This window comes from Molothrus aeneus, chromosome 14 (genome assembly GCF_037042795.1).
Source record: "Molothrus aeneus isolate 106 chromosome 14, BPBGC_Maene_1.0, whole genome shotgun sequence".
NCBI classification, from domain to species: Eukaryota; Metazoa; Chordata; class Aves; order Passeriformes; family Icteridae; genus Molothrus; species Molothrus aeneus.
The window spans coordinates 4,434,272-4,460,312 of NC_089659.1; the positions used below are offsets into that span (position 1 = coordinate 4,434,272).

Here is a 26,041-nt window from a genome sequence, read left to right on the forward strand (position 1 = left end):
TCTTTCAGATGTCTTTGTTTCTATTTCACTTTGTTCTTATTTCTGTCAGCCAACCTAAAACATGTATTAGATCCTGCATTGCTCTGGAATTGGCTTTTTCTAAAAGTTTTGTCTCGTCTTGTGACTAAAAGTGAACAGAAACACCAAAATCTTTGGGGGTGAAATTTGCTGAGCATTTCTAAAAATTACATTTGCTTTAGTTTCTGATTGGGATTGTGGGAACAGTGTTTTATCTACCACCAGGAAACAGAAAACATTACTATGTATTTAGATAAAATAAGGAGGTGGTGGCTTTGAAATCCAGTTGTTGGGTATGATTTCTTTAAATTCCTGCTTATCTAAGTTTTAGAGGCTGGGTACCTTCTCTGTCCAAGTATGTTCTGTTTAGTTCTGAGCAAATAATTTGTGATTGAAAATTTGCTTGTCCTTTCAGAGGGAAGGATATGAAAAAAGAGTTAAACAGTCATCATCAGTGAAATTAAATCAGGCTTCCTCCTTTATTGATATAGATGAGTTATGCCCACTGTAAACCCAAATAAACAAAAGTACAGTGTCTTCTCATTCAGGGCTTAAAACAGTGCTAAATTTAGAATTGGAATTACTCTGATAGGAAGGGCTAGGTTGTTGCCACATCATTTGATTCTAGTGCATTTTTTGTAGTGTCTACTTAGAGCCTGTTTGGGGACATGATGTTATTTCAAGTCTTGCACTGCCTTCCCACTTGCAGACTCCAGCTCCTTCTCCCTTTCCCTCTTCAGGTTTGTCAACCATTATCTCCTTGTGGGGGTATAATTCAGTTTTAGACCATATTACTTGCCTCATCTCTAAGTCTTGACCTTTCTGTCTTATGATGATGTCAACCATGAGGAGCTGGGCTGTAACTTGCCCTCTGAGGTTGGCAGTCTGCATCACACCTTCCTGTTCAAGTCACTGGTTTTGCCCTGCAAAGTCACACTGGTCTTTTTTCCTGACTCCTCATTGCCTGCTTGTGTCTATCTTGCTACTTGTTCTTCTTATGACTGCTTTTAACATCAGAGCTTTACCACCTTTCTTCTTGCCACTCTCCAGAACTCCTCCTAGTTCTAACTTAAGCTTTTCCAGTTGTTCCATGTCTGAATATTAGCCTATGTAGTTTTGGGGCTATGCAGTAGCTGTAGTTATACTGTAACATTGTTTATATCTGTCCTCTGACAAGATTAATGCATGTTGTCATCCTGTATCTTGTTAAGACACAGTTCAGGGCTTGAAAGGAGTTATTTCTACCTCTATGTTTAAGAGAAAAAAGGTATTTTAAAAATTAAAAATGTGTTAGCTCCATAAGAACAGATGAGGAGAAAGGACAGACTGTATTATTTGGAGAGAGAAGAAGGCAGGGCTGGGGATATTGCCACAGAACATTGGTGTGGAGCCTCCTGAATTGGTGCTCTGATACCCCAGTGTGTCATTTAGCATAAACAAGTTTCTTGGCTGTGCTGTGGTGAGGTGTGTGAGGGCTGTAGAGCTCCCAAAGGACTATTATACCAAACTACTGCATCCTGCTGCTGACTTTTGTACCCTCACAAGTAGAGGTGATTCACCTGCTGGTGTCCTGGTTATGGCCTGGCAGCATTCCTGGGCCTTGGTTTACTCCAGCAGTGTTCAGAAGAGTGGACAGTTCATGTTCTGTGTTAGACTGCTTTTCATTAACTTGCAAGTCTCTCTCTCTCATTTCCAGTTGCCATCTTCTAAATGGATTCCAGTGAATTTTCAGGATCTCTGGACCCCCTGTCCTTGCCTGACAAACCGCTCATTGGTGATCTCCCTGCTGACATGGAGTTTGGTGAAGATCTCCTGGGCTCCCAAACAGCTTCTACCCAGGAAGTTTCAGTTCTTCAGCCCCCTGGCTGGGATCAATCCAAGCAGATGACTGCAGATGAGGACTTGGACCTTGTAGTGAAAGCAGACAGCATGTCTGAACTAAATAAATCAAATGACTGTGTTCTAGATAAACCTGGTGTCTTGGATATGCTGGAGAAACCCGGTGTCAGGGATGATTTGGGTAAAACCTCTGACTTGGTGGATAAACCAGAGGGTCTGGATGGGCTGTGTAAGGCACAACCTTCCCAGGACGTGGAGGGTGGACCAGCAGACTCCTCTGCCCTGTCTAGAGAAGCTGTTGGTCCAGAAACAGGGAAAGAAGGGGAGGATGCACCAAAAAATTGTTCTGGGGATGTAAAGGAAGATGGTGCTGCTGCTATTCCTGCACTGTCTGGTGACAATACCCCTGAATCACCCCAACAACCTGTCCCTGACTCCAGGGATCTCAGCAGTGCCCCGGCCAAGGAAGAAACCACAGCACAGTCCTCAAGTCCCACAGTGCCCCCACCCCAACTCAGTCTTAAACAAACAAAGAAGATGAAGTTGAAGGCACCAAGGAAAAGCTCACCCTTGCAGAGGGAAGGGCTGGCAGGGGAGGCAGAGGTGCAGCTGAGCCCAGACAACAGAACTGCAGCTTTGCCCCCTGAGCCTGTGGAGAAAACCTGGGCAGAGGAAGGGGATGATAATGGGAAGAACTCACTTAAAGAAAACAGTGCACTCAAAGCACAGGAAGCCTTACCACCAGCAGGTAAGTTGTTGGTTCAGCAGAACCTGGCTTCTTTTTGCTCAGGAGGTCATGCAGCTACACACTGCTGGAGTCTGCTCTGCATTCCAGCTCATCCCCTGCTATGGAAGTAGCCAACCCTCTGATGGTCTAGATTTGGGCAAAGCCTCTTGTGTAAAGGGAATAATGTTCCGGTGTGCACAAGCTCCTGCTCTGGCTTTCATGGCTTTAACTGATTTTTGGTGCTTGTGGAAGCAAGGAGCTTCCCCAGTAAAGCTATGGCTGCACATCAGCCACAGCTTTTTTTATTTGAAACATCTCAACTCTTCCAATAACTGTTAACAATTGTAGACAGTAGCCAAGAATGAGACAGTGATGGTCGAAGATGGCACTGTGTGCAAGTAGCACAGTACTGAATGTCACCAAGGGGGCTTTGTGCTCTTTGAGTTTGCAGCTCAGAGAGCTCACGCTCTCCATCGCTGGAGTCTTTGCTGGAACTGAGGGTCAGCAGCAGGTGTTTCCAATAGGCAGAGTTCCTCTGCCCAGGCTGGCCATCCCCAGGAGATGCTCAGTCTTGTCAGAAGCAGTTGGAGGTAACTGCCCACCCAGCCTGCCTCCCCTATGCAGGGAGGTCTCCCCCTTACAGGGCTCCTCCAGTCTGTGTTTGGATCTGCAACTACAGGTGGTGGGTTTAGGAACCTTCCACCATCAGAACTGTACTTGGTAGCCAGAACAGGCTGAGGCTTCCTGTGCTGACTGACCCAAAGGGTGGCTGCATTTGGAGAGCACCTGTGCTCTTCTACTGGAGGAAAGCCAAGATGTTAGATGCAAGCTTGTTCTGTGTTTCTGTTTCAGGAGAAAGCCTGTCTGGGAAGGGAAGCGAGCTGCCGGCTGAGAAGGTGAGAGGAGAATGCAGTCAAGTATGTATGGTACAGGAGCACAGAGCATGGCTGGCTGTTGTCAGACTCTGTGAGGGACACTGGCTGTTGTGTCAGCCCTCTGGAGAGGAGTTTGCATGACTCCTGTGACAGAATGATCCCTGTGCACTGCCACTATGCTGTAATGTGGCTTCAGTGTGTCCCTGCTACCCTCAGCTGAAATGTCATTCTCATAAGCCTACTCCCCTCTCTCCTCTGTCTTGCCAGCTCTGATCAGGTATCCATGGAGTTTTATCCATTTTCAGCCTAGGTATTGGGAAACCAAATCCTAGAAGTTGGAACTTCACCATAATCTGGGATATTTATCCGTGGTTGTCCTAGCTGCTAGTTAGCCTAACTATTTTCTGAATGTCTTCTAGGAGCAGAAAAGAAGCGAACGACCCAGAAGATCAGAAACTGTCAGGCCTGAGACTGTGAACTCCTCAGAGAGCAGTGAGTAACTGGGGTTGGCCAATCCCTGTTTTCAGCCAGAGAGAATGGTCCAGATCCATTGTGGGCAGATAGTTCATGGTGTGAATACAGTGGGAACTCTGGAATTTTCATCCAGACTTCCCTTCTGCCCAGGACAGGTCCACAAGTCTTCATCCTGGGGTATTTGCCTTGCTTTCTCAGGGCACTTAGGTCAAAACAGGGAGTGTTGTAGTATTTTTACAGTGGTGTGTGGGCACCAAGCACTAAGTTACAGGATGAGACTAGAGGAGTGTTCCCAGGAAATCCATTTTCCATCTCCTCACCCAGGAACTTCCTTCCATTCTCTCTATGAGAGCAGGCTGTCTGAAGGAAGGTTGCATTTTGGAGATTTTCCTGGAGTGAAGTGTCTATTCTTTGAGATATTGAATGCCACCCTGCCATTCCTTAGTATTTGTGTGTTGCTCCTTTATTGCCTGCCTGTGCTAGAATCTGGTGATTAACACATTCCCTTTCCAGTCTAACAGTTCTTACAGGGTAGATGTTCACACTTTGGGCTTCTGCTCAACCTTGGCATATCATGACTTCCTAGACAGGAATTGTATTTAAGCCTGGTGTGTTTAAACACCTCTTGATTCATCTCCAGTTACAACAGAATTTCTTTTAAGGATCCCTTTATCATTCCACCCAGACAGGAACAAAGTACATAGAGGGACTCTAGAAAGGTGACTCAGAAAATCCCAGCGTGTGTCTCACAGCAGAGTTTCTCACTTCCTAACGAGGGGTTTCTGATCTTCCTCTGCTGCTCTACAGTTCCAGTGTCTGATGAAGACTCTGATGCGATGGTGGATGATCCCAACGACGAGGATTTCGTCCCTTTCCGGACGCGGCGCTCCACGCGGATGTCGCTGCGCGCTCAGATGGCGCAGCGAGCCGCCCGCTCCTCCTTCACCAAGATGACGTGTGCCAACTGCCGGACCCCGCTGCAGAAGGGCCAGACTGCCTACCAGAGAAAAGGCCTTCCTCAGCTCTTCTGCTCCAGCTCCTGTCTCACCACCTTCTCAAAAAAACCGCCTGGCAAGAAGATATGCACCTTCTGCAAAAAGTGTGTGTTCATTCCCCTCTCCTCAGTGCTCCCGTGCTTGTGACCCCACTCAACTGCTCCACAGCTCTCCTGCCAGTCCCCTTCCTGTGGCCCTCGTTCAGCCACATCATTCCTGCCCACTGCCAGCTGCTGCCCTATGTATTCTTTCACTGCCTATCCCATGCTCCCTACACCCTCTTCACATTCTTACTTTCCCTGCCTGTCCCCAGACTTAGTGCCCCATATTCCCCTCAAAACAATCTCCTGCATGCTCTGTCTTCAGACACCTCTCCCCTGGGCCAGGACAGAAGCTGCTGTGAGACAGTTCTTGCCAACTTTTTGGAACATCAGAAAGTCCTGTACATTACAGTGAGCCATCCTATCCCTTTGTGGCAGGACACACATGTCCCTGCACTAACCCATCCCCTCCTGATCCCCAGGGAGATCTGGAACACCAAGGACTCTGTGGTTGCCCAGATTGGTTCAGGTGGCTCTTTCCATGAGTTCTGCACCTCTGTCTGCCTTTCCCTCTACGAGGCCCAGCAGCACAGACCAGCACCTCAGTCTGCAGATGCCTCGGACACCAGCCGCTGCAGTGTTTGCCACAAACCTGGCGAGGTAAACAAATCCCTTGTCCTTCCCATGTCCTGGAGGAAGTGCTTAGGACTCACAGCACTTAGTCTTGATCAAGACCAGGGCATTTGCCAGGTTTTCTTTCCTGTGGAGTGAGGCCTCAGCCCCTGAGCTGGCTTAGGCTCACTCTCAAGCTTTTCCTTGCCTGAGGCTCACTGCTTCCTGCCACTCTGCTCTCACAGTTGCTCCTCTGACTTTTGGCAAGGGAGGCCACAGCGAGTCCACACCAGCTTCCAGTATGGCATTTCCCAGTTTTAGTGCCTGTTATCCCAAGGGCTGTGCTTGTAGTGGTACAGCTGCACTGGAAGGAGGCCTGTGGTGGTTTGGGAGTGACAGCAGTGATGTCTCTGCAGATCCAGCACGAGGTCAGCAATGGGAACGTGGTTCACCGCATCTGCAGCGACGCCTGCTTCACCAAGTTCCGGGCCACCAAGGGGCTGAAAACAAACTGCTGTGACTACTGTGGACTTTATATCTACAACAAGGGCATGCCCCTGGAGTACCTCTTCCATGAAGGCCAGCAAAAACGCTTTTGCAACTCTGCGTGTCTCAACAGTTACAAGAAGGTGGGTGGGGGCAGCTGCCTGGGGTGGGGGGTTATCTGTGGGCACACAGTAACTTTGCTTGGTGTGGCACAGGGCATTTTATTAAATAGCAGGTGACTTGAATCCCCTTGGTCTTTGATTGCTGACAAAGCAGTTAAAAGACTGCTGTGGGGAAACTCTGAAGCAGGTAAACAGAATTGATTTTATCTGCATGGGGCCCACCATGGACCAGAAAGTCCATTAACTGATGGTAGAGTGACAGTGGTATATGCAATTAGCATGGAATGGCTTCTGGATGTCTCCCTAAGGCTAGGCTGGGTATGTTCCTCTGTCACCTGAGCAGTCTTCACTTAAGTGTCTTGGGAGGGGTTGCCAAACTGTATTCCTGCCAGGCTACCCTTGAAATGAGAGGTTGAACTGCCAAAGGCAGCTTTTTTTGCTACCACCACCTGAATCTGCAGACTGTGAGCCTGTCCCTGGCATCAGGTGGTCACTGCAGGAGAGCAGTCCTGTAGTGGTTACAGCAGTGGGGTGGGATGTGAGAGTTGGACCTTGCCAGCTGTGATGGTCTCCTGGAAGCTCTGTTCTGCTCTGTTTTTGCAGAAGAACACTCGGGTCTACCCCTGCATGTGGTGCAAGACGCTGTGCAAGAACTTTGACATGCTGCCCAACGTGGATCGCAGTGGCAAGATGGGCCTGTTCTGCTCCATTTGCTGCACTACCTCCCACAAAGTGAAGCAGTCAGGCTTAGTTGGTAAGAGCACCTGTGTAGAGGGAATCATCACCTCTCCACTTAATTCTTTCCTTGGTATTGTTTATTGCTGGAAGTGCAGATGGAGGAGCCCTTGCAGCATGTAGACATCTTAATACAGAGAGTAGTGTACATTGCTGTTCTTGAGAATGAATGCAGGGAGCAGGTGTAGTGCTGGATTGTGCTGGCATTGCCCTTCCCATTACATGGGGTACTGGGGTGTCCTGGAGTGGGACAAGTGTTGCAGCCTGTTTTGTCCAAATTCCTATAGAGCCAGGGTCACTTTTCTGAACCACTCTGCTCTCCATCTGGTTAACATTTCTGTCCTAGCAGAATCTGCTGCTCTTAGTTTCCTGCTGTTCTTGTCCCTTGCTTTGTGATAATAGTTTGTCAGACTGAGGATGAGTGAGCTTGCATGCCAGCCTCAGAATCCAGTCCCACATCCTGTGCTGCTGCCCTCACCAATTCCTATCTGTTTCATCAGGTCCCCCTAGACCCTGCAGCTTCTGCAGAAAGAGTTTATCTGAACCCTGCTATTACAACAAGACAGACCGGGTTGTCTACCAGTTCTGCAGCCCCAGCTGCTGGACCAAATTCCAGGTACTGAAGTATTCCTCATGCTGGGCTGGGCCATAGAGCTCATGATACTAAATAGAGGCTCCACCTTCCTTGAGCTCCTCAGGGAGGGCTCCTAAGAAAGTCTCTTCTGGAGCACAGGAGTTGCAGTGACTGTGATTGCTCAAATCCCAGTCCTGGCCCTATCTCCCCCACCCTCCACTGGGATAAGGTGGGCTGCAATTCACTCCTGCCTATCAGGTTATGCCCAGCAGGAGGGCAGTGCAGAGCTGTGCTGTTTGAGATAGAGTGGCCTTAAGAGAGCACAAGCAAGTGCACAAGTAAACCAGGAAAGCACAAGTGCACACCTGATAGCTGCATGGAGAGGGGCGGAGCTGCCCTCTCAGCCAGGTGTCACTGAGGAACATAAGTCTTCAGGATGTATTATCTAAAAATTTATAAGTAGCAGGCCTGGATACCTGTTGTTTAATAATCCTCAAAGGCTTGACTGGTGATTTTTAATCTTCTGATGTTAAGTTTCAGCATATGTGAGATGTTTGTGGTATTCATAGGCAATTTCAAGAATATTAGTTTTGTACAGTTGTCAAAGAACAAAGTAACAGCCAGGAAGACCTGAGAAACTCAGGCCAGGACAAGTCTTGGGCAACTGAGAAAACATAGAAAATCTAGAGGTAAGAGTTAGTTACCTCTAACCTAGCAGTTGGAGCATTTCATTTTGAGATTTGATTTGTTTGGGGCTTTTTTTTTTTTTTTGGTGGAGGGGGTGGAGGCATTTGGTTGGTTGGGGGTTTTGGTGGGCTTCTTTTTGTTTCTTTCTGTTTGTTTGTTTGGGTTTTTTATAAATCCTTGATTGTAATCCTTCACTAAGGTCACAAAAAGTGTGAGTAGTGTAGCTATAGAGCTTTTAGCATTGTAGATTTCATAAGACTAGAATCATAGAACAGTTTGGGTTGAAGGGGACCTTTAGATCTCATCTGGGCCAGCCTCCCCTGCAGTGAGCAGGGACATCTTCAACTAGATCAGGTTGCTCAGAGCCCTGTCCAATCTGATCTTGAATATTTCCAGGGTTAGGGCACCTACCTGTGTTTTGCCACCTACGTTGGAAAAAAAAAATACCTAATCTCAATATGCTCTCTTTTAGGTTAAAACTATTACCCCTTGTCCTATTGCAGCAGGCCCCGCTAAAATGTGTATCCCCATCTTGCTTACAAGCTCCCTTTTAAGTATTGGTGTCCCCAGAGCCTTCTCCAAGCTGAATAATCCCAATTCAGCCTTTCTTGACAGGAGAACTATTCCAACCCTCTGATCATTTTTATGGCCCTCCTCTGGACTCGCTCCAACAGCTCCATGTCCTTCCTGTGCTGGGGACCCCAGAGCTGGAGGCAGCACTGCAGGTGGGGTCTGACCAGAGTGGAGCAGAGGGGCAGAATCCCCTCCCTCCACTCCATTGAGGAGACAGCTAGGTTGGTCAGGCAGGACTTGCCCTTGGTGCCCTGTGCTGGCTGTGTTGGCACCTCCTGTGCTCCATGTGCCTCAGCACAGCTTCTAGAAGGATCTGTTCCATGATCTTCACAGGCACTGCGCAGTTCAGTTGTTTCCAGGGTCCTCCTTTCTACCCATTTTAGAAATGGTTGCAACTTTTCCCCTTTTCCCAACTGGAAGTTCATTAATTCATCTAACTTGAATTATTACCATATAAAATCAGCATTGTAAACATATGAGTAAACCCATGCATCACCTGGGTTAGGAACCGTCCTGCTGGCAGATCTCAGAACACACTTGTCAAAGAAAAAATACTGAAGAGTATGTTTCAAAATGGCTTCTTGGGGATCAGTGTTAAGTCCAAAGACTTCAACATCTTCATCGATCATTTGGCAGTAAAGTCAAAGTAAGCATGATGAAATTTAGCAGATGAAACAAAAACTGGTGAAGTGTTAGCCCATGCTGCATTCAGGGTAGTCACAGAAAGCAAAGCAATTGGATTGATTGACAAGGCTGGTTCCTCCTAATGTTTGCTTAAATGCAGTTTCAGTGCAAGATCCTGTGTCAGCCTTACTCAGGTAGTGTGGAGATACAAATCCTGGAAAGTAAGGGTTTTGAAAAGGCCATGGAATTACAGCAGATAAACTATTCAGTATGAGCATCTCAGTTTACAGCCACACAGTGGAGGATTAATTTATTCCAAGTACAAGCAGGAGAACATAGAGTTAATGTTTGAGGGCCAGGGGGCGAAAGAGCTGCCTAGAATGATGCACATCTAGGAAAGATGTTCTCCAATGTCCACTTCATTTTCAATGCTGAAGAAAAATTGGAAGTATTCTGAAGAAAAACCCAAAAATGAAATTTGGGCTTGAAAAATGCTTGTACTGAGGCACTTGCAGAATGTCTTATCTGAAGTTATCAGAAAGAAAACCAGGAATTACTTTATTAATAAATATATCCTTGTGGATAAGACACCAAATACTAAATGCATTGTGGACAGGACACCAAATGCTGTTTAATCTAGCAGATTAATCTAGCAGAAAATGGGATGAGAGGCTGCTGGAATTCTTAAGTTGCATTATCTTGAAAATAGAAATCAGGCACCTGTGCTTCAAGAACTTTTAGAGGAATCCTCAGAAGAGATAGCAGAGCCCTCATCATCTAAGTTTTTAAATCCAGTGGCGTGGCAGCTTGCAAGCTTGCCTTCCTGAGGAGAGCTGGACCCAGCACACTGGAAGCAAAGTGAAATTGCTCTCAGGAATCATCTCTCCAGGAGCTTGGGACATGATGTGATGGACTGAGCGAGTCCCCACAGTGGCAGCAAGTCCGAGGGGCCAGGCAGGCTGCAGGCCATGGAGGAGGTGGCAGTGGTGGCAGTGTGAGGCAGGTGCCTGCTGCCCTCCAGCTGCTCTCCCCCCATGAGCTGTCTCTGTCTCCTGCAGCGCACCAGCCCCGAGGGTGGGATCCACCTCAACTGCCATTACTGTCACAATCTGTTCAGCGGGAAGCCGGAGATCCTGGACTGGCAGGTGAGGATTTCACCCGGGGGGATGTGGAGGTGGAGGCCAACACTGCTGAGAACCTCTGGGGTACTTCTTCTCCCTGCTGTAAGCAGAGCTCCTGCCCTGCCAGACCTCTGAATGCCTTAGCTGCAGAGATGTGCCTGGAGACTGCTGAGTGCTGCACTCCTGATGTTCAGCGGGATGTCAGTCAGAAGGGCAGGAGGAGACCACTCCTGCCAAATCCTGTGCCAGGAGAGCTGGGGACTTAACTCAGCCCTGTAGTCTTTCTCTTGCTTCCCTGAGAAGTGTGGGAACCTCCTGCCAGCCTGGCTGACCTGGCTGTGGTCTCTTTGGCAGGACAAGGTGTATCAGTTCTGCTGCAAGGACTGCTGCGAGGACTTCAAGCGGCTGCGTGGGGTGGTGTCTCAGTGTGAGCACTGCAAGCAGGAGAAGCTGCTGCATGAGAAGATCCGTTTCTCTGGAGTGGAGAAGAACTTCTGCAGCGAAGGTACTTGGGGAAGGCATGGGAGAGGCAGAGCCCCCATGCCAGCCCATGCTGGGGGAGGAGAAGAGAGCATGGAGAGGAACAGAGGGGAGATTGTCTTAGCCAGGCCCTGCGGCAAGAGCCTTGCCATGCAGTGAAGGGAGGACTGTTGTGGGGATGGCTTGCTGTCCAGCCAGGCCCTAGGGCAAGATCTTTACCGTTCATTGTGTCCTTGGGGAGGGCCTTCTCACAGCTTTTCTCTCTCTGGGGGCTGGGGAGACAGCAGGTGGCAGCTCCGCTCCTCCTGTCATCATGCACTTCTACGCTCTTGCGTCTGGGCTGGCCTGACCTGGCCTTGCCCTGCCTGCTGGGTTCCTGCACACAGGAGGTTGGAGTCAGACTCTTCCTAGAAGCATGGAGGTGAGAGATGGCAAGTCCCCGTGAGGTCCCATCTTATCCCAGCCCTAGGGGCCAGTGCTGGATTGTTCCCTACAGTGTGTTGCGTGTGCTCTGTTGTCTCCGCAGACCTGGATTCTGGTCATGTTTGGGTCAGGGAGGCCCCCAGTTCATCCTGGGAAGGTTTCACTCCTATTGTTTCTCCGCAGGGTGTGTGCTTCTTTACAAACAGGATTTCACCAAGAACCTGGGCCTGTGCTGCATCACCTGCACCTACTGTTCTCAGACCTGCCAGCGGGCGGTCACCGAGCAGCTGGAGGGCAGCACCTGGGACTTCTGTAGTGAAGACTGCAAAAGCAAATACTTGCTCTGGTACTTCAAGGTCAGTATTGGCACTGGCAGCTTGTGCTAAGTGCTGTGGTGGGCACGGCACCCAGATAAGTGGGCATTGCACTGAGGAAGTTCGCACTGCTGGAGTCTGGCTGGCACTGCTGCGGAGAACCTGGCACTGCTGGAGTCCTGCCTGGCAATGACGGGACACTGCTACGGGGAAGCTCACGTAGCTGGAGTCCCCAGCTGATCCTGCCAGACAGAGCACTGCCCTGAGGAAGCTCACAGTGCTGGATCCGCGGCCAGTGCTGCTGGGAGAAGTTCGCACCGCTGGAGTCCCCGGCTGGCACTGGCAGGGCACTGCTGTGGGGAAGCTCACTGCACCTTGCAATGTGCACCTTTCACTGGAGAGTTGTGTTGCACTCGGAGGGGGTGTGGTTAGTTACTCGTTGTTTCTCTCCTGCTGATGCGGGCTTTAGGCAGCTCGGTGCCATGCCTGCAAGCGTCAGGGGAAGCTGCTGGAAACCATCCACTGGCGGGGGCAAATCAAACACTTCTGCAACCAGCAGTGTCTGCTGCGATTTTACAATCAACAGAACCAGCCCAACCTGGACACGCAGAAGGGGCCCGAGAGCCTGCTGAACAGTGAGTAGGAGGGAGGGAGGGAACCTGCATAGCTCAGTCTGAGAGACACAGGGAAGACTCAACAGCAGGGGGTGGAAGCTGCCTGCCTGGGACTGGAGGAGACGCTAGGGAACAATCCTGCACTGGCCCCTGGGGGGGAAAGGACGGAGTGGGACCTAATGGGCTTCTCCATCTCTAACATCTATGGTTCTATGACACACAGGGCCCAGACGGGAGGAGCCGGTGCCAGCGTGCTGCCTGTAGCTCACACTCTTAGCGAGGATACTCAGGGATTTAACATCCTCAAGTTGCCAGCGGAGAGCTCGATTTACAGGGTTAGGGGACAGCGTGGTTTGGCATGACAATCCACCTGCAGCCTCACACCACCTCCGAGCTGTGACCTTCTCAGATCTCATAAACTAATCTGGATTGGGCCAGGTCAGTGCTTGGATGGGAAACATTCAAGGACAAAGAAGGGTGCTGCAGGAAGTGGTGCTGGTGATGCTGTAGGTGGGCTCTCCTTCAGCCAGAGCTGAACCTAGAACGGTCTTGAGGGAGCGCTGAGCTGCTGGAGGCACTGTGTCTTGCGATGTTAGGTTGGAGTCCTACCACTTACCCAAAGTTCACTGCAGCTTTGGGGAGTTGCCAACCCTGTGTCCCAGATAACCCCATTCTGCAACCATGGAGTACCAGCTGGAGAGGAGATTTTCACTGCCTGTTGCCCCATTTCCTATCATTAACTCGAGCCAGTTCCTTATGGAAGATTGCAAAGTGCTTTGGGATCCCTCAGGATGGAAGGTGCTCCTAGTGACAGTGACAAGACACCGCTTGGCCCTCGGACTCCTGCAGTCTCATTCTGCTTGGTCTTTCTTAGGCCATGATCTCCTGGGTGACCTGGTGATATAGTTAAAGTGGTGGCACTTGCTTCAGTGCATCAAGCTTCAACGCATACCTGCATCACAGGTTCAGGGCTTTGCTGGCCTCCCTGGGATTTCATGATGTCTAAAACCCTGGCTAGAGTGTGCCAAGGAGGGGAAACCAAGACAAGGACCTTCTCATGAGAGACCTCATCCTCCATCTCCAGACTCTTGAGGTTCCTCCCCTGACTGTAGAGCACTGATCATAGGACAGGGGAAGCTCTGGATGTCGTTGCTGCTTAGCAAAGCAGAGCTGCTCTGCCAGAAGCAGCAGGTTCCCCCAGCTAGGGGAAGCCCAACCTGCCTTCCAAGAGCCACGCTCCATTACAGGCTGTGTGAGGTGACAGCTCAAGTGGCAGCACACTGGAGTGACCTGGAAAAGGAACTGTTGGTTTCTGCTGGCACAGGGGTGCCCATGGGAATTCTGCTTGATTTACAGTGCACTACTGCCCAAGGGAGGAAGAGGTGTGTGGTGTGTGACATGCTGGTTCCTGTAGCTCACTAAGTGATTGCACAGCCCTGGCCATGCTGTTCCATTTGTCCTCTGCTGTCGAAGCATGTTGCTTTTGAGAGATCTGTAACACGGCTTTTGAGACAGGCACAGTGGGCAAGCTCTGCCTGCAGAGGGAAGATGTTTCACACTGTTCAGCCCTTCTCTCTGTGGAGCTATGGACTACATGAGAAGTACCTTCACCACCACCAACAACCACAGGAGTCTCAGGCCTCCTCCACCACATCTCTGGAGGCCCCCCCAGAACTCTGCTGCTTGGTATGTGAGGCATCACTCTTCACTGTGCCACAGCTGCATCTCCATGCAACTTGTAAGGACTAAAGGGAGCCAAGGAAAAGCCTGTCATCAGTTGTCAGTGCTCAGCTGAGCACGAGTTCCAGGCTGCCCCAGCAGTTGCTGGGCTTAGTGGATGCTGCTGGTTGCACTGCACCCTCTGTATGCTCTGGCACACCAGTCCCCTGCCAGATGTGGGACAGCTGTGGACATCCTTGCCCCAGGACTGTGGCATACTGCTGAGTTTGCAAAGGAAGGATGCTGAAGCCAGGACCCTCTTACACAGAGAGCTTTCCAGCTGTGCTGTGCTGTGCAGGGGATTTTGGGAGGACCAGCTTCTGCATGGTCTCCTGTGGACCTGACAGCTTTCTTCCCAGCTTGCAAGGGACTACCTGGATTTCAGGCTCATCTTGGGCAGAGCTGCTTATTCTTGCTTACTCTCTTGTAGCCAGTGATTGCCTAAAACCATTAATTCCTGGGATCCAGTGGCTGCTACCAATCTGGTGATCCTGAGAGTTCTTGTAGCTGATCATACAAGCAGACATTCCCTTGCTGGGAACAGTCCATCTAGTGTGGGATTGAGGAGCTTTGCTTCAAAACTGTGCCCAAAGGCTTCCAAAAGGAGCTGGCTCTGCACTGGGCTGTCCAGCTGGAGAGGGTAGAAGTCACAGTTGTGGCAGGCAGTGCCTTGACAGCTCCTTGTTGGTATTGGGATGAGAATAAAGAATAAGCTGCAGCTTTCCTGGAAGCCTGGACACATAGCATATGACAGGAGAATCTTGTTTTCTTTAGTCCTAAATCATTGGCCAGTGGGGCAATCGTGTTTGCTTTAGATTCTGCTGCAGCAGAAATTCTGCTCATAATCCATAGCTTGTCTTTCCTCATTCAGGCCATTGGTGTTTCCTACCTGGACCTGCTGCCCATCCACTTTGGGTTGTCAGGGTGAGTTCTTGGCCCCTGAGACTGCTGCAGATCCTGTGGCTGAATGCTTAGCTGCAGATTAGGGAGCTTCCTCCAGCTGGGATTTATCTGTTGCCCCCTGTGGTGGTCAGCAAATGGAGCCTGATGGGCCTCAAATTGTACAAGAATTATTCTTCATTTCCTCAGGTCAGAGGAAGTCTTCACAGTGTGAATGTCCCTGTGTTGGACCTTAAGGAATCTGGGTCTTTCCTGAAGGACCTGTCTGTGTACAGGAGTTGTGAATGGACCCGCCACTGCCTTTGGGTGCTGGGACCTGCTGCTGTCCTTTCAGGGGTCTCCATGCATGGCCCACCAGTAGAAGGCAATTCTTTCTGCCAGTCACATGGGTAACCAGGGATCACTGGAGACTGGGATGAAGGTGCTCTGGTAGCTCACCAGTCTTTGAGATGGGTGCAGGTTTTCTGCAGAGCACATGAGCTGGATTCTCATCCAGGGCAGGGTGATGGTGTCACCACCTGAGACCAGCGTCTGCCACACGCGCCTCTCCCCTGCAGGTGATCCTCTCTTTCCTTAGGGGAATGGACTGCATCCCTAGGGCTGGGCAAAGCTGTCTCTCTGCTTTCTGGGATTTCTCACAATGCTGCTGCTAGCTCTGTCACCTTCTTCCTAGGGATCTCGAAGCACTTTGCCAAGATATTTGTTGCAGGGATATGGAGGCACAGGGAGGGGCCATGGCTCGGTACAGCAAGCCAATAGGCAGAGCTGGGATTAGAGCCCTGGATTCCTCTCTCTACAAGGGGCTGGGATTTCTCCTGACCTGCTGTGATGGGGAAGGGGTGGACTGTAGGGGAACACAAAATCACATGGGAATAACTTGATCTTGGAGCTGTAGTGTCTTCTGAGGTGTTAGGGCTAGAGATTGTGGAAAGATTAACTGTTCCTGGAGTGGCCAGGAGCAGTTTCTGGAGAGCCTGTCCCTGCTCTCTGGCTGCTTGCACCTCCAGTCCCAGCAGTGGGACATGTTGGCCCAGGAGCTCTTGAACTTAAGAGTTGTTGCTTTCTCTTACAGGTCAGACTTCAGAGCCAAAGCCAGCTGTCCCTTCCACACAGAAGGCAGAAACTAACATGGTAAGACCCATTGGTGGTAGGAGTTTGCAAGACAAAGGGGCTGACTGCTCCTCCCCCAAAGAGAGGACAGTTCTGCCATTGCTCAGGGAGATTTCATTCTTACAAAACAATGCATTTTGAGATGTCTGGGTAGTGGGAGATGAAAAGAGCTCCTAGGAAGGCAGCATCAACATATCTCCTGCAAGGGGGAAGAATAACTGTTCCCCAGGAATCATTGATGAATATCCTGACACTATGGCATTGGCTCCTCTTTGCACATTGCTTTCTTGTGCCTGGGTATAATTGCTGTCCCACTATTCCTCTCTACCCCATGGGACAGGAGCCACCATGGCTGGACTCCTGACACGGCAGAGGCAGCACACAGGTTTGCTGCCTGCCAGGAACAGCTTTGCTGCCCTTCATCATGGCCTGACCATGGGAGTGTCCATGTGTTGGGGACTGCCAGGCTCCAGGAAGTGCTTTGGGAGTCATTCCATCTGCAGCTGTAGTAGGGAAGAGATTGTGCTGCCTTAGGTGGACACCAACCTCCTGCTTTCTGCATTTCCCCAGCTGTCAGCAAAGGCCTCCTCAGCCCAAACCTCTCCAGCTGTGCCACCTCCTGCCCCACCTCTGGTTCCAGCCACCCCTCGGAAAAACAAAGCTGCCATGTGTAAACCCCTGATGCAGAACCGGGGTGTCTCCTGCAAGTTTGAAATGAAGTCCAAAGGATGTCAGACAGGTAGGAAAGCAAGACTTAACTGTAGAATTACAGGGGCATTTTGGAAAGGCAAGTGCTGCAGACTAACTGTGAATCCAGCCTGAAATGCTGCACAGAGTGGGCTGGGTGTTTGGCACTGTGCTGAGAAGTCTCTGGGCAGGTGCAGGGCACATATGACAGGGTTTTCCATCACCATTTCCATCACCAGCAAAAGGAGAGATATAGAAAACTCTGTAGCATGATCCTACTTCTTGTGGGACAGCTCCTGTTCCTCTGGAGGTCATTAGCTTGTCTGAGGGCTGTCTGCTAAACTCTAGTTCCTGTTGGGCATGTGTGTGGTGTGCAGCATATGCAAGGCAACTAGACCTCTTAGCAAGGCTATGTAAGAGCAGGATTTGTACTTCTGGCTAAGGCAAGCCTCTCTTGTTGCTGACTTTGACTTGCTGCTGTTGCAGCTCTGCCCCTGAGTCCTAGGAGCTGGTGGCTGGAAGGGCCATGGTGCTGGATGGCTGGGGGCATGGCAGCATGCAGCAGAGCTGGGTGGAGGAACTTCAGGGATTAAGGTCACTGATGTATTTTTGCTCTTGTCAGAGGCTGACTGGAAGCCCCAGCTGGTTGTGTTGCCAATCCCCGTCCCGATCTTCGTGCCTGTGCCTATGCATATGTACTGCCAGAAAGTACCTGTGCCTTTCTCCATGCCTGTCCCGGTAAGCAACACGCTTCACCTGCCCGTGTTCTCCTGCTCTTGTGATCCTGCCTTGCTCAAGCCTCCCTGTTTCTCTGTTCATCCTCTTCTCCTGCCTCTGCTTTTGTGTCAGTCTACTGAGTGTCAGTTTTCTGCCTGATGTGCTGCTGTCCACAGGTGCCTGTGCCAATGTTCCTGCCCACCACACTGGAGAGCACAGAGAAGATTGTGGAGACCATTGAGGAACTGAAGGTGAAGATCCCCTCCAATCCCCTAGAGGCTGACATCCTGGCCATGGCTGAGATGATTGCAGAGGCTGAGGAACTGGACAAAGCCTCCTCAGACTTGTGTGGTAGGTTCTGCCATGGCTTGGTCTGGTCCAACAGCTGGGATCAAGGGGGGTTTGCCAGCTCTTGGAGCTAAAACACCTGCTGGGATTGTGGCTTTCCCAAAGCCTTTGGAAAGGAAGCAGGGAAGAGCAAGTCCTTAACTTCTACTGAGGAGGTACCAGAAGGGAAGAGCTGCAGCAGGGATCAGTGTCTGCCACTGTCCCTTTTGGGGATGCCAGTCTTGTGGACAGGTGCAGCTCTCTCAGTTTATTCAGATTCTTCCCTAAATTAGCAGCTTCCATGCTACAAAAGGTAGCTGCATCCAGCCCTGGTCTTGCAGATTTTTTTTACTTGGGGGCTGCATTCCTACGAATGGCAGTGATGGGGGTTGTTGCTGGGGAGACAACAAACTTCCAATGTTTTGCTGTCCAGGGAAAGCTGGACAGCTCAAGTGTAGTGGGGCTGCTCTGAGCACAGGGATCCTGACTTCGTATTCCAGTTATCACAGGGAAAACAGACAAAATGTTTTCAAGAAAGTTTCGTTTCTGATGAACTTTTTCCTTTCAGACCTGGTGAGTAACCAGAGTGCAGAGGGTCTCCTGGAGGACTGTGACCTGTTTGGACCAGCACGGGACGATGTGTTGGCTATGGCTGTCAAGATGGCAAATGTCCTCGATGAGCCGGGCCAGGACCTGGAGGCTGACTTCCCTAAGAGTAAGAGCTGGGGGACACAGATGTGCAGGGCTGCTGAGGGGCCTCCCACTGCCCTCAGCTGTGTGCACTCACCTCCCTGTGCCCTTTGACTGACCTGGTGTGAGAGCCCTGCAGTGACTGCTTGCAGCAGGGGTGGGGAGACCAACACTTCTGAAGGAGTGTTTGTTTGTCCAGACTAAACTTACCTGTTGTGAACATAAGACCCAGAGAAGGGGGAATGAGAAGCTGATTTTAACAGCACAAAGAGCAGGGCAGCAGCACAGGTGTGTTTATGAGTGATGATTCCAGAGGATCCAGCTAGATGAGAAACCTGGACAAGGCATGGCATCCTGAGAAATGGCAGAATTGCTGAGTGTCTGTTAACAGAAGGTGGAAGAAGAGGCAGGGACTTGCAGGAGCACAGCAATGCTGAGGCAGGATGCTAGCAGCAAACAGAATTGAGCTGCCTGTGGCAGACTGTCCACAGTACTGGCCTGGCACCAGGGAACGAAGAATGTTCCTCAAGTTTAAAAAAATAAACAAAAAACTGTCAGAGATGAAAATGTGGGGTTCTGGTTATTCTGAGAAATTTTAGCATTGTCTGCCAGAGCCTTATTTCCTTTGTTGGGCTGTGGCTAAAAGTTCATGCCAGGCAGTTGTAGGGGATGTGAAGTGTTCCCTCTTCATTTTGCTGTAAAAATCAGGCCAGCACAGGGGGCAGGATGAGAAGTCTCAGCTGAGCCCTTCTGCCTGTGTTTCCTTTCAGACCCTCTGGACATCAACCCCAGTGTGGATTTCCTCTTTGACTGTGGGCTGGTGGGACCAGATGATGTGTCCACAGAGCAAGATCTGCCTCGAGCTGTGCGGAAGGTGAGTTCTCTGTGGGTACTGCCTGCTTAAAGCCCTTTGGGTTTGGAGTGGGAGCTGCCACCTGGGATGTAGGAGATGAACTGTACCAGAGTCTTTGGTCTGCTGGGGAGGTTGTGCCCTCTCCTTTCAGGGCATGGTTGGCCTGCAGGCCACTCCTTGAATAAAAATACTTGCTTGTCACTTCAGAGGAGCTTTGAATGCTACAAGTCATGTGACAGCTGGTCTCTTTTGTGCCTGTGACCCTCGTAACTAATGAGCTTTGTTGGCTTGGCTGCCAGCAGAAGGGTGCCTGCTGCCATGGCACACTGTAGGGAGCTGGCAGTCAGCAGGTGTGAGGGTGGCCAGGAGTCCTGCACCTGTCCCAGGTGGGTGCCCAGTCTCACAAACACCTCTCTGCAGGGGCAGAAGCGCCTGGTGCTCTCTGAAAGCTGTTCCCGGGACTCGATGAGCAGCCAGCCCAGCTGTACAGTGCTCAACTACTCGTATGGTGTGAATGCCTGGAAGTCCTGGGTACAAGCCAAGTATGCAGGGGGAGAAACCAGCAAGGGAGAGGAGCTACGTTTCGGCCGTAAGTGCCTTGTCTGGATGCAGTGCAGTGGCAGAAACCTCCCAGAAGCTGCACCTTGGGGTGTTGAGGTATTCCTGATCTTGTAGGCTGTTGTCTGAGGCTGATGTGGTTGTCTCTGCAGCCAAGCCCATGAGGATCAAGGAAGACATCTTAGCCTGCTCAGCAGCTGAGCTCAACTACGGCCTGGCACAGTTTGTCAAGGAGATAACGCGGCCCAACGGGGAGCGCTATGAACCAGACAGCATCTATTACCTCTGCCTTGGCATCCAGCAGGTGAGGGAGGCCTGTTGCCCCCATCCTCTACAGCCAGATTGGGGCTCAGATCTGGTGAGGGGAGCTTGTACCCTTCATTCTGCCTTCTGGGGACCCAGAGAGGCTGGCTGGACTCTCCTTTAGTGCCTCAGCCCAGGACAGCATCCCACCTGGTTTAGTCTTTGTTCCCAAGCTGAGAGTAGGGTGGTATCCATTCCCCAGCCTTGTACCCTTCTTGCACATCTCTGAGGAGGGCTGGGGCATCTCCCCAGACTCAGGCCCTTCTTCAGCACTAAGTCTGCTTTGTCATGCCCCAAGGTTTTCTTTGCAGCTCTCTGTGTCTGCCCAGCAGCTCTGGTGTTGCAAGGAGGGGTGCTCTGCATATGTGCCCTGGGCTCTCTGGGGAGGGTTTGCATTCCAGGTGCTGCTGTGTTTCTCTTGACTGTGTGTTCTGTCCTTTCTAGTACCTGCTCGAGAACAATCGTATGGTGAATATATTTACAGACCTTTACTACCTGACCTTCGTGCAGGAGCTGAACAAATCCCTGAGTGGTTGGCAACCCACAATCTTACCAAATAGTACGTGTCTTCAGAGTACCTTCAGTCCCCATAAATCCAGTTTGTGCTTGTAGCCTTGGATCCTCTGGCCTGATTGTGCTCCCCCAGCTTCAACCTTGGCATAAGCAGCACAGTCCTGCTGTGTGTTGAGGTCATACTGACCCAAACCAACTGCAGAGCCAGCATGGTTTATGCTTCAGCTGCTTCTGTTGCCCACAGTCAGGGTAGCTGGGAGCAGAGCACTTTGTATCCTGGGACAATTTGAATCTTTACAACACTTCACAGTGATGTCTCCAGCTTTGGCAAGGAGAATGCCAAGCCAGGAGGCACACTGGTGCATGTGTTTGCATTCCCAAAACATGGATAAGCCCTGCACATGATGCTAGGCCTTGGCCAAGGTTGCTGTGCTGCTGCCTTGTAAATAGGCTAACCTAGCTAACCTAGAGCTCTGCAGAGGCTTTTCTTGTTGCTGTGATCTGGGCTGCCTTCCCTGCTGTGTCTTGTCAGTAGTTATTTCATAGATCCAGCTTCATCTCTGCAGATTGGCTATCCCAGGCAGAGCCATTTGACTCCAGACCTGTGGAGGCAGGAGCTAGCCAGATCTCTCCTGCCTGCTGCTTTTCCCTAATCACTCACTGAGGGTGGTGGAGCACTGACCTGGAGTTCACTTTTTGGCCATCTGTAGTGATGAGCAGTTAGGATTGATTTGGGTTCTCACCTGGGGTTTGGCTGTGATCTGGGGAGGCTTATGGCTGGGCAGAGCTCTAGCTCTGCTCATGGCTCAGGAGAAAAAACCTTGTGGAAAAAGAGATGCTGTGAAGCATCACTCTGTTTTGCAGTGAGCTTGCAGAGGCAGGGTGAAGGGATTGCCCCAAAGCCACTGCTGATGTGACCTGGTTCTCCCTCTGTGTGTTGCAGACACAGTTTTCTCCCGTGTCGAGGAGGAGCACCTCTGGGAGTGCAAACAGCTGGGTGTTTACTCACCCTTTGTGCTTCTCAACACTCTCATGTTCTTCAACACCAAGTTCTTTGGGCTGCAGACAGCAGAGGAGCACATGCAGCTCTCCTTCACCAACGTGGTGCGCCAGTCCCGCAAGTGCACCACAGCCCGTGGCATGACCAAGGTGGTGAGCATCCGCTACTACGCTCCTGCCAAGCAGAAGAAAAGCCGAGGTGGGTCTGGGGGAACATCTCTGTTCCTCCCCCTGCATCCCCCATCAGGACCCAGCCATGATCCAGCTCTCTCCCTGTCTGCAGATGGTGGCTCTGGAAAACGGAAGCGTGAGGAGGAGGTACCGATGCTGGAGCAGCGGGAGAACAGGATGAATCCCCTCCGATGCCCAGTCAAGTTTTATGAGTTTTATCTCTCCAAATGGTGAGGCTTTCTCTGGAGAAGAAGCATGTGCCATTTTGGGGCCACTTTTTAGTTTTGATGGAACGCTGTGGAGTGACTGCTGCTCTGCAGACATTTGTACAGAGCATGCAGTCTTGCCCAGGCTCTGTGCTGCTTCACTAGACCAAGTTTGAGAGAATGCTTCTCTCTGGCCTCTTCCACTTCCTGCCCTTCTCCAGACTGGCAGGAATGTGCAGTAGGAGTCCAGTGCTTGGGTGGTTGGGGGTTTTGGCCTTGAACAAGGAGCTGTAGGCTGAGTTTGTGTCCTTACCCTGCTGAATGATGAGAGGCTGTGATGAGCTGTGAACAGCCCTTGCTAAACACATCAGGCCAGGCTGTCTGAGCCCCTGCAGGGAGCTGGCAGCCCAGGTCTCACCCTGCTGTCTCTCCACAGTCCCGAGAGCCTGCGGAACCGCAGCGACGTGTTCTACCTGCAGCCTGAGCGCTCGTGCATCGCCGAGTCCCCGCTCTGGTACTCGGTGATCCCCATGGACCGCAGCATGCTGGAGAGCATGCTGAACCGCATCCTGGCCGTCAGGGAGATCTACGAGGAGCACAGCCGCCTCAGCAGCCTGGAGGACGACGTGGACTAAGGCAGAGGTGCTGCTGGACTGGCTGCACTCTAGCCCTGGACACCTCATCTTGCTGCTTCCCATTGCAGGGCAGGGGCCACGCAGTATAGGAAGGGATGGTGCTGCAGCAGTGCTGTCCCTGCATCATTACCAGACTTGGACCTCCCATCCTGCTCATTACAGGCATCCCCTACGTACGTGGCCCCCACACTCAGCTCTGTCTCCAGTTTTGGCTGCTGGGTGAGCCATCTTCCCCAGGGTCTGTTCCCATGGCACAGGAGTGGCAGAGTCCCTGGTGCAGCTCCCCTTGCCCAGCCCTGCCACTACCCCTCTCTCCCCATGCCCCAGGGCAGGAATTGCACAAAACACATTGCCCCATTGGACCAGTGGCCCCCAAAGCTTTTACTTCCCTCTTCCTTTAGCATTCCCTCACAAGGCTTGAGGTATCAAGGCAGGAACAGTAGCTCTGCTGCTGGGGCAGGATTGTCTTTTCAAGCCAGTGGGCATGGGCTCAGGCAGCCTGAGAGCTGTTGGGTCAGGGGGAGAACTTTTGTCTTGGGGTGAGAGAGATTTGGGTTGGTTGCAGGAAGTGGATGGAGCTCGCACTGGAATTTGTGGGCAGAGATCTGGCCTTGCCACAGGGATACCTCCCTTGCGTGCAGCCAGGATGCCTCCCTCTCTTTGGTCAATGTTTTCTGAGTTTGCTGAAAACTGATGGAGATGGGTCTGTACTAGTGCTGCCCCTCTCTCCCCACTGTTCCCTGTCTTGGTGTAAGAACCCTCCCCTGTGCAAGGTGCCATCAGTGGAAACCTCTGCTCCAGCCAGGGGCCCAGGCATTTGCTGGCAGAAGCAGGGAGCCCTGCCTGGCCTCCCCCTCCCTCCCGCAGCCACAGGCTGCCACCACCCTGCCCAGGGTAAGTCTGGCTCCAGCTGTGCCACTCTGTGCTGCCTCCTGCCCCTTCTCGTGTTCTGGTTGGTTTTCTTGAGCTGTACATGGGTCTTCTGTTGAGCCTGTATATATTGTTCTGGGCCCTGGCCTGGGGCCATCTGTTCTCTGTGTCCATGTGGAGAGTGAGCTGCTCACCAGTCTTGTTGTAGTGATGCCAGGGCAGTAGGACTAACCCTGTGTCTCTGGAAACCATTCATTTCAAATAAAGATGTGGAAAACTTTGGCAGCCCCTGGTTTTTCCCCCTGGGCAGGGTGAGCATTGTAGAACAGGGCCAGTGTCCCTGTGCTGCTGTGTACCTTGCTCCTGTCCATCCCAGCCTGTGCTCCCTGCACTTCCTACCTTGCCTGGGCCCTGCTGTCCTGCCAGCTCTGCAATGTGCTGATGGCCTCTGCCCCAGTGCCCACTGGTGCCAGCATGGCATGCCCTGCCTGTCCCTGCCCTGCCCTCGGCCCACAGTGCAGCAGCCCCACCCAAGCCAGCAGTGGCCCTGCCCTGGCCATGCAGTGTGTCCATAGGATGGAGCAGCTGGAGAGCAATGCCACAGTTCCTGTGAGCAGAGCAGGACTCAAGTGAGGTGCAGTAAGTGTTTATTTTCTCCCCCTTCCAAGCTCTACTCTCAGCCCTGCTCCTCCCAGGAGTGCCAGGAGCAGCTGAGTAGTGTCCCCAAGGCTGTTCCCAGCCCTCCATGCCTTGGGCCTGGCAGAGACTGGACACACAATCACCACTGTGACCACCCACCCACACATTGCCCATCCCTGACCATCCCAGCAGGCCACATTTACACTGCCAGGTCTGCTGCTCGCATGTCCCTGTGGGACCCACCAGCCACCCCTAGCCATGCACCTGCCTTCTTCAGCGGTGCCAGGCCATGGGGGGGACTGCCACCCCTGGGCAGAGTGACATAGGTGCTGCCAGGCCCTACAGGCCCACCAGGAGCGGTCAGGATGCGGGACTTGGGGCCTGGCCCTCGACGGCACTTGGTGAGACCCAGGTGGTAGATCTCCACCAGGTTGAGCAGCAGGGACACGCAGGCCACCCCCAACATGAAGAGGATGAAGATGGTCTTCTCAGTGGGCCGGGAGATGTAGCAGTTGACCGTGTTGGGGCAGGGCCAGCGGCTGCAGGTGTAGAGGGGCTTCAGCTGGAACCCATACAAGGTGTACTGGCCCACAATGAAGCCCACTTCCAGGAGAGCCTTGAAGACAATGTTGCAGATGTAGGTCCTCAGGATGGCCCCCCGCATGCACACCCGTGCCCTCGTGTTCCCTGCAGGGAGCTGGGGCTGCCTGGGGCGCTGCCGCCTGGCCCCGCTGCCGGCCCGTGCTGCCGTTTGCTGCTGTGCCTTCTCCTCCAGATGCACCAGGTGCAGGATGTGCCCCAGATACACAAGGCTGGGGGTGGAGACAAAGATGATCTGCAGCACCCAGAAACGGAGGTGGGAGATGGGGAAGGTGCTGTCATAGCAGGCATTTTGGCAGCCGGGCTGCTGCGTGTCACAGGAGAAGCCAGACAGCTCGTCACCCCAGACCCGCTCCGCGGCTGCCCCCAGCACCAGGATGCGGAAGACGAAGAGGACGGTGAGCCAGACCTTCCCCACCACCGTGGAGTGCTCCTGGGCATTCTCCAGCAGCCGGCCCAGCAGGCTCCAGTCCCCCATGGCACGTGCTGTGGTGCCCTGCAAGACAGCCACCCTCCAGACACAGCCACCCCACAACCCACCAAAACACCGCCCCACTCCCTGGCCAAGCAGGTGTACACAGACCCAACTCAAGGCTGTCCTTGGAGTGTCCCCATCCTGCATCCCAGGGGACCCCCTAACCTGCCACAAGGAGATCAAGGGGAGCAAAGGCCTCCAGCAGAGAGCTGGGAGCACTGTGGGCAACAACCGCGGTGGCAGCATGGGGACCTCTCACCGTAGACGGTGCGTGGGGCAGAGCCCAGTGCTCCTGTGCCGTCCCCTCCTGTCACGGGGGTGATGGGGGATGCTGCGAGGCCCCTTCCCAGCCGGTCCCCAGCTCCTCTGTGGGGTGCAGACAGGTCTGCCTGCTCTGTCTGTCCGGTCACCCAACAGCAAGCATGGGGTTATTGGGGCATGAGGCAGCGGCGTGCCCCATTGGCTTTCACTGTGACTGGCACATCAAACAGCCACTGGGGAAACTTTTTCCCTCTATTTTTGGTCTGGGCACTTTTCTAATTATATTCGGGGCTGCAGGGGCTGGTGCTGGGGGAGTGCAAGCCCTTGGACACTGATCAATGCCACCCAGGGGTCACTGGCCGCTGCTGGCTGTCAGGGCAACACAGCCACAGCCCCAGCTCAGCCCTGGCACTGCAGCCCCCACAGCCCCTCGTGGCACCCGCCAGGGCTTGGGTGCAGGGATGGACACCCCAC

General features: G+C 52.2%; 2 protein-coding genes across 5 annotated transcripts in view; one reads left to right on the top strand and one right to left on the bottom strand.

Annotated features, from left to right (window-relative positions):
• The window catches only part of ZMYM3 (zinc finger MYM-type containing 3), a 31,949-nt gene extending 8,077 nt beyond the window's left edge, over window positions 1-23,872 (top strand). For 2 of the 4 annotated variants that reach the window (XM_066559409.1, XM_066559408.1), the window contains exons 2-25: window positions 1,715-2,605; window positions 3,437-3,480; window positions 3,879-3,951; window positions 4,741-5,032; window positions 5,452-5,629; window positions 5,998-6,210; window positions 6,793-6,943; window positions 7,425-7,540; window positions 10,441-10,527; window positions 10,858-11,008; window positions 11,590-11,762; window positions 12,190-12,355; window positions 16,026-16,084; window positions 16,634-16,802; window positions 17,373-17,488; window positions 17,644-17,818; window positions 18,363-18,509; window positions 19,255-19,358; window positions 19,758-19,926; window positions 20,048-20,199; window positions 20,643-20,757; window positions 21,655-21,909; window positions 21,994-22,111; window positions 22,524-23,872. In XM_066559409.1, the coding sequence (XP_066415506.1) occupies window positions 1,729-2,605; window positions 3,437-3,480; window positions 3,879-3,951; window positions 4,741-5,032; window positions 5,452-5,629; window positions 5,998-6,210; window positions 6,793-6,943; window positions 7,425-7,540; window positions 10,441-10,527; window positions 10,858-11,008; window positions 11,590-11,762; window positions 12,190-12,355; window positions 16,026-16,084; window positions 16,634-16,802; window positions 17,373-17,488; window positions 17,644-17,818; window positions 18,363-18,509; window positions 19,255-19,358; window positions 19,758-19,926; window positions 20,048-20,199; window positions 20,643-20,757; window positions 21,655-21,909; window positions 21,994-22,111; window positions 22,524-22,722 (4,299 nt within the window). In that variant the 5' untranslated portion in view covers window positions 1,715-1,728 and the 3' untranslated portion in view covers window positions 22,723-23,872. Of the gene's footprint in view, window positions 1-660; window positions 2,606-3,436; window positions 3,481-3,878; window positions 3,952-4,740; window positions 5,033-5,451; window positions 5,630-5,997; window positions 6,211-6,792; window positions 6,944-7,424; window positions 7,541-10,440; window positions 10,528-10,857; window positions 11,009-11,589; window positions 11,763-12,189; window positions 12,356-16,025; window positions 16,085-16,633; window positions 16,803-17,372; window positions 17,489-17,643; window positions 17,819-18,362; window positions 18,510-19,254; window positions 19,359-19,757; window positions 19,927-20,047; window positions 20,200-20,642; window positions 20,758-21,654; window positions 21,910-21,993; window positions 22,112-22,523 lie in introns of all 4 variants that reach the window. The other 2 variants (XM_066559407.1, XM_066559410.1) reach the window with 2 other exon arrangements.
• Window positions 23,873-24,222: 350 nt separating this feature from the next.
• LOC136562527 (gap junction alpha-3 protein-like) lies at window positions 24,223-26,037 on the bottom strand. The gene is given in 2 exon segments (XM_066559414.1): window positions 24,223-25,392; window positions 25,395-26,037. Coding segments are annotated over 2 exon segments (1,014 nt in total). The 5' UTR covers window positions 25,447-26,037; the 3' UTR covers window positions 24,223-24,430.
• Window positions 26,038-26,041: the final 4 nt, after the last annotated feature.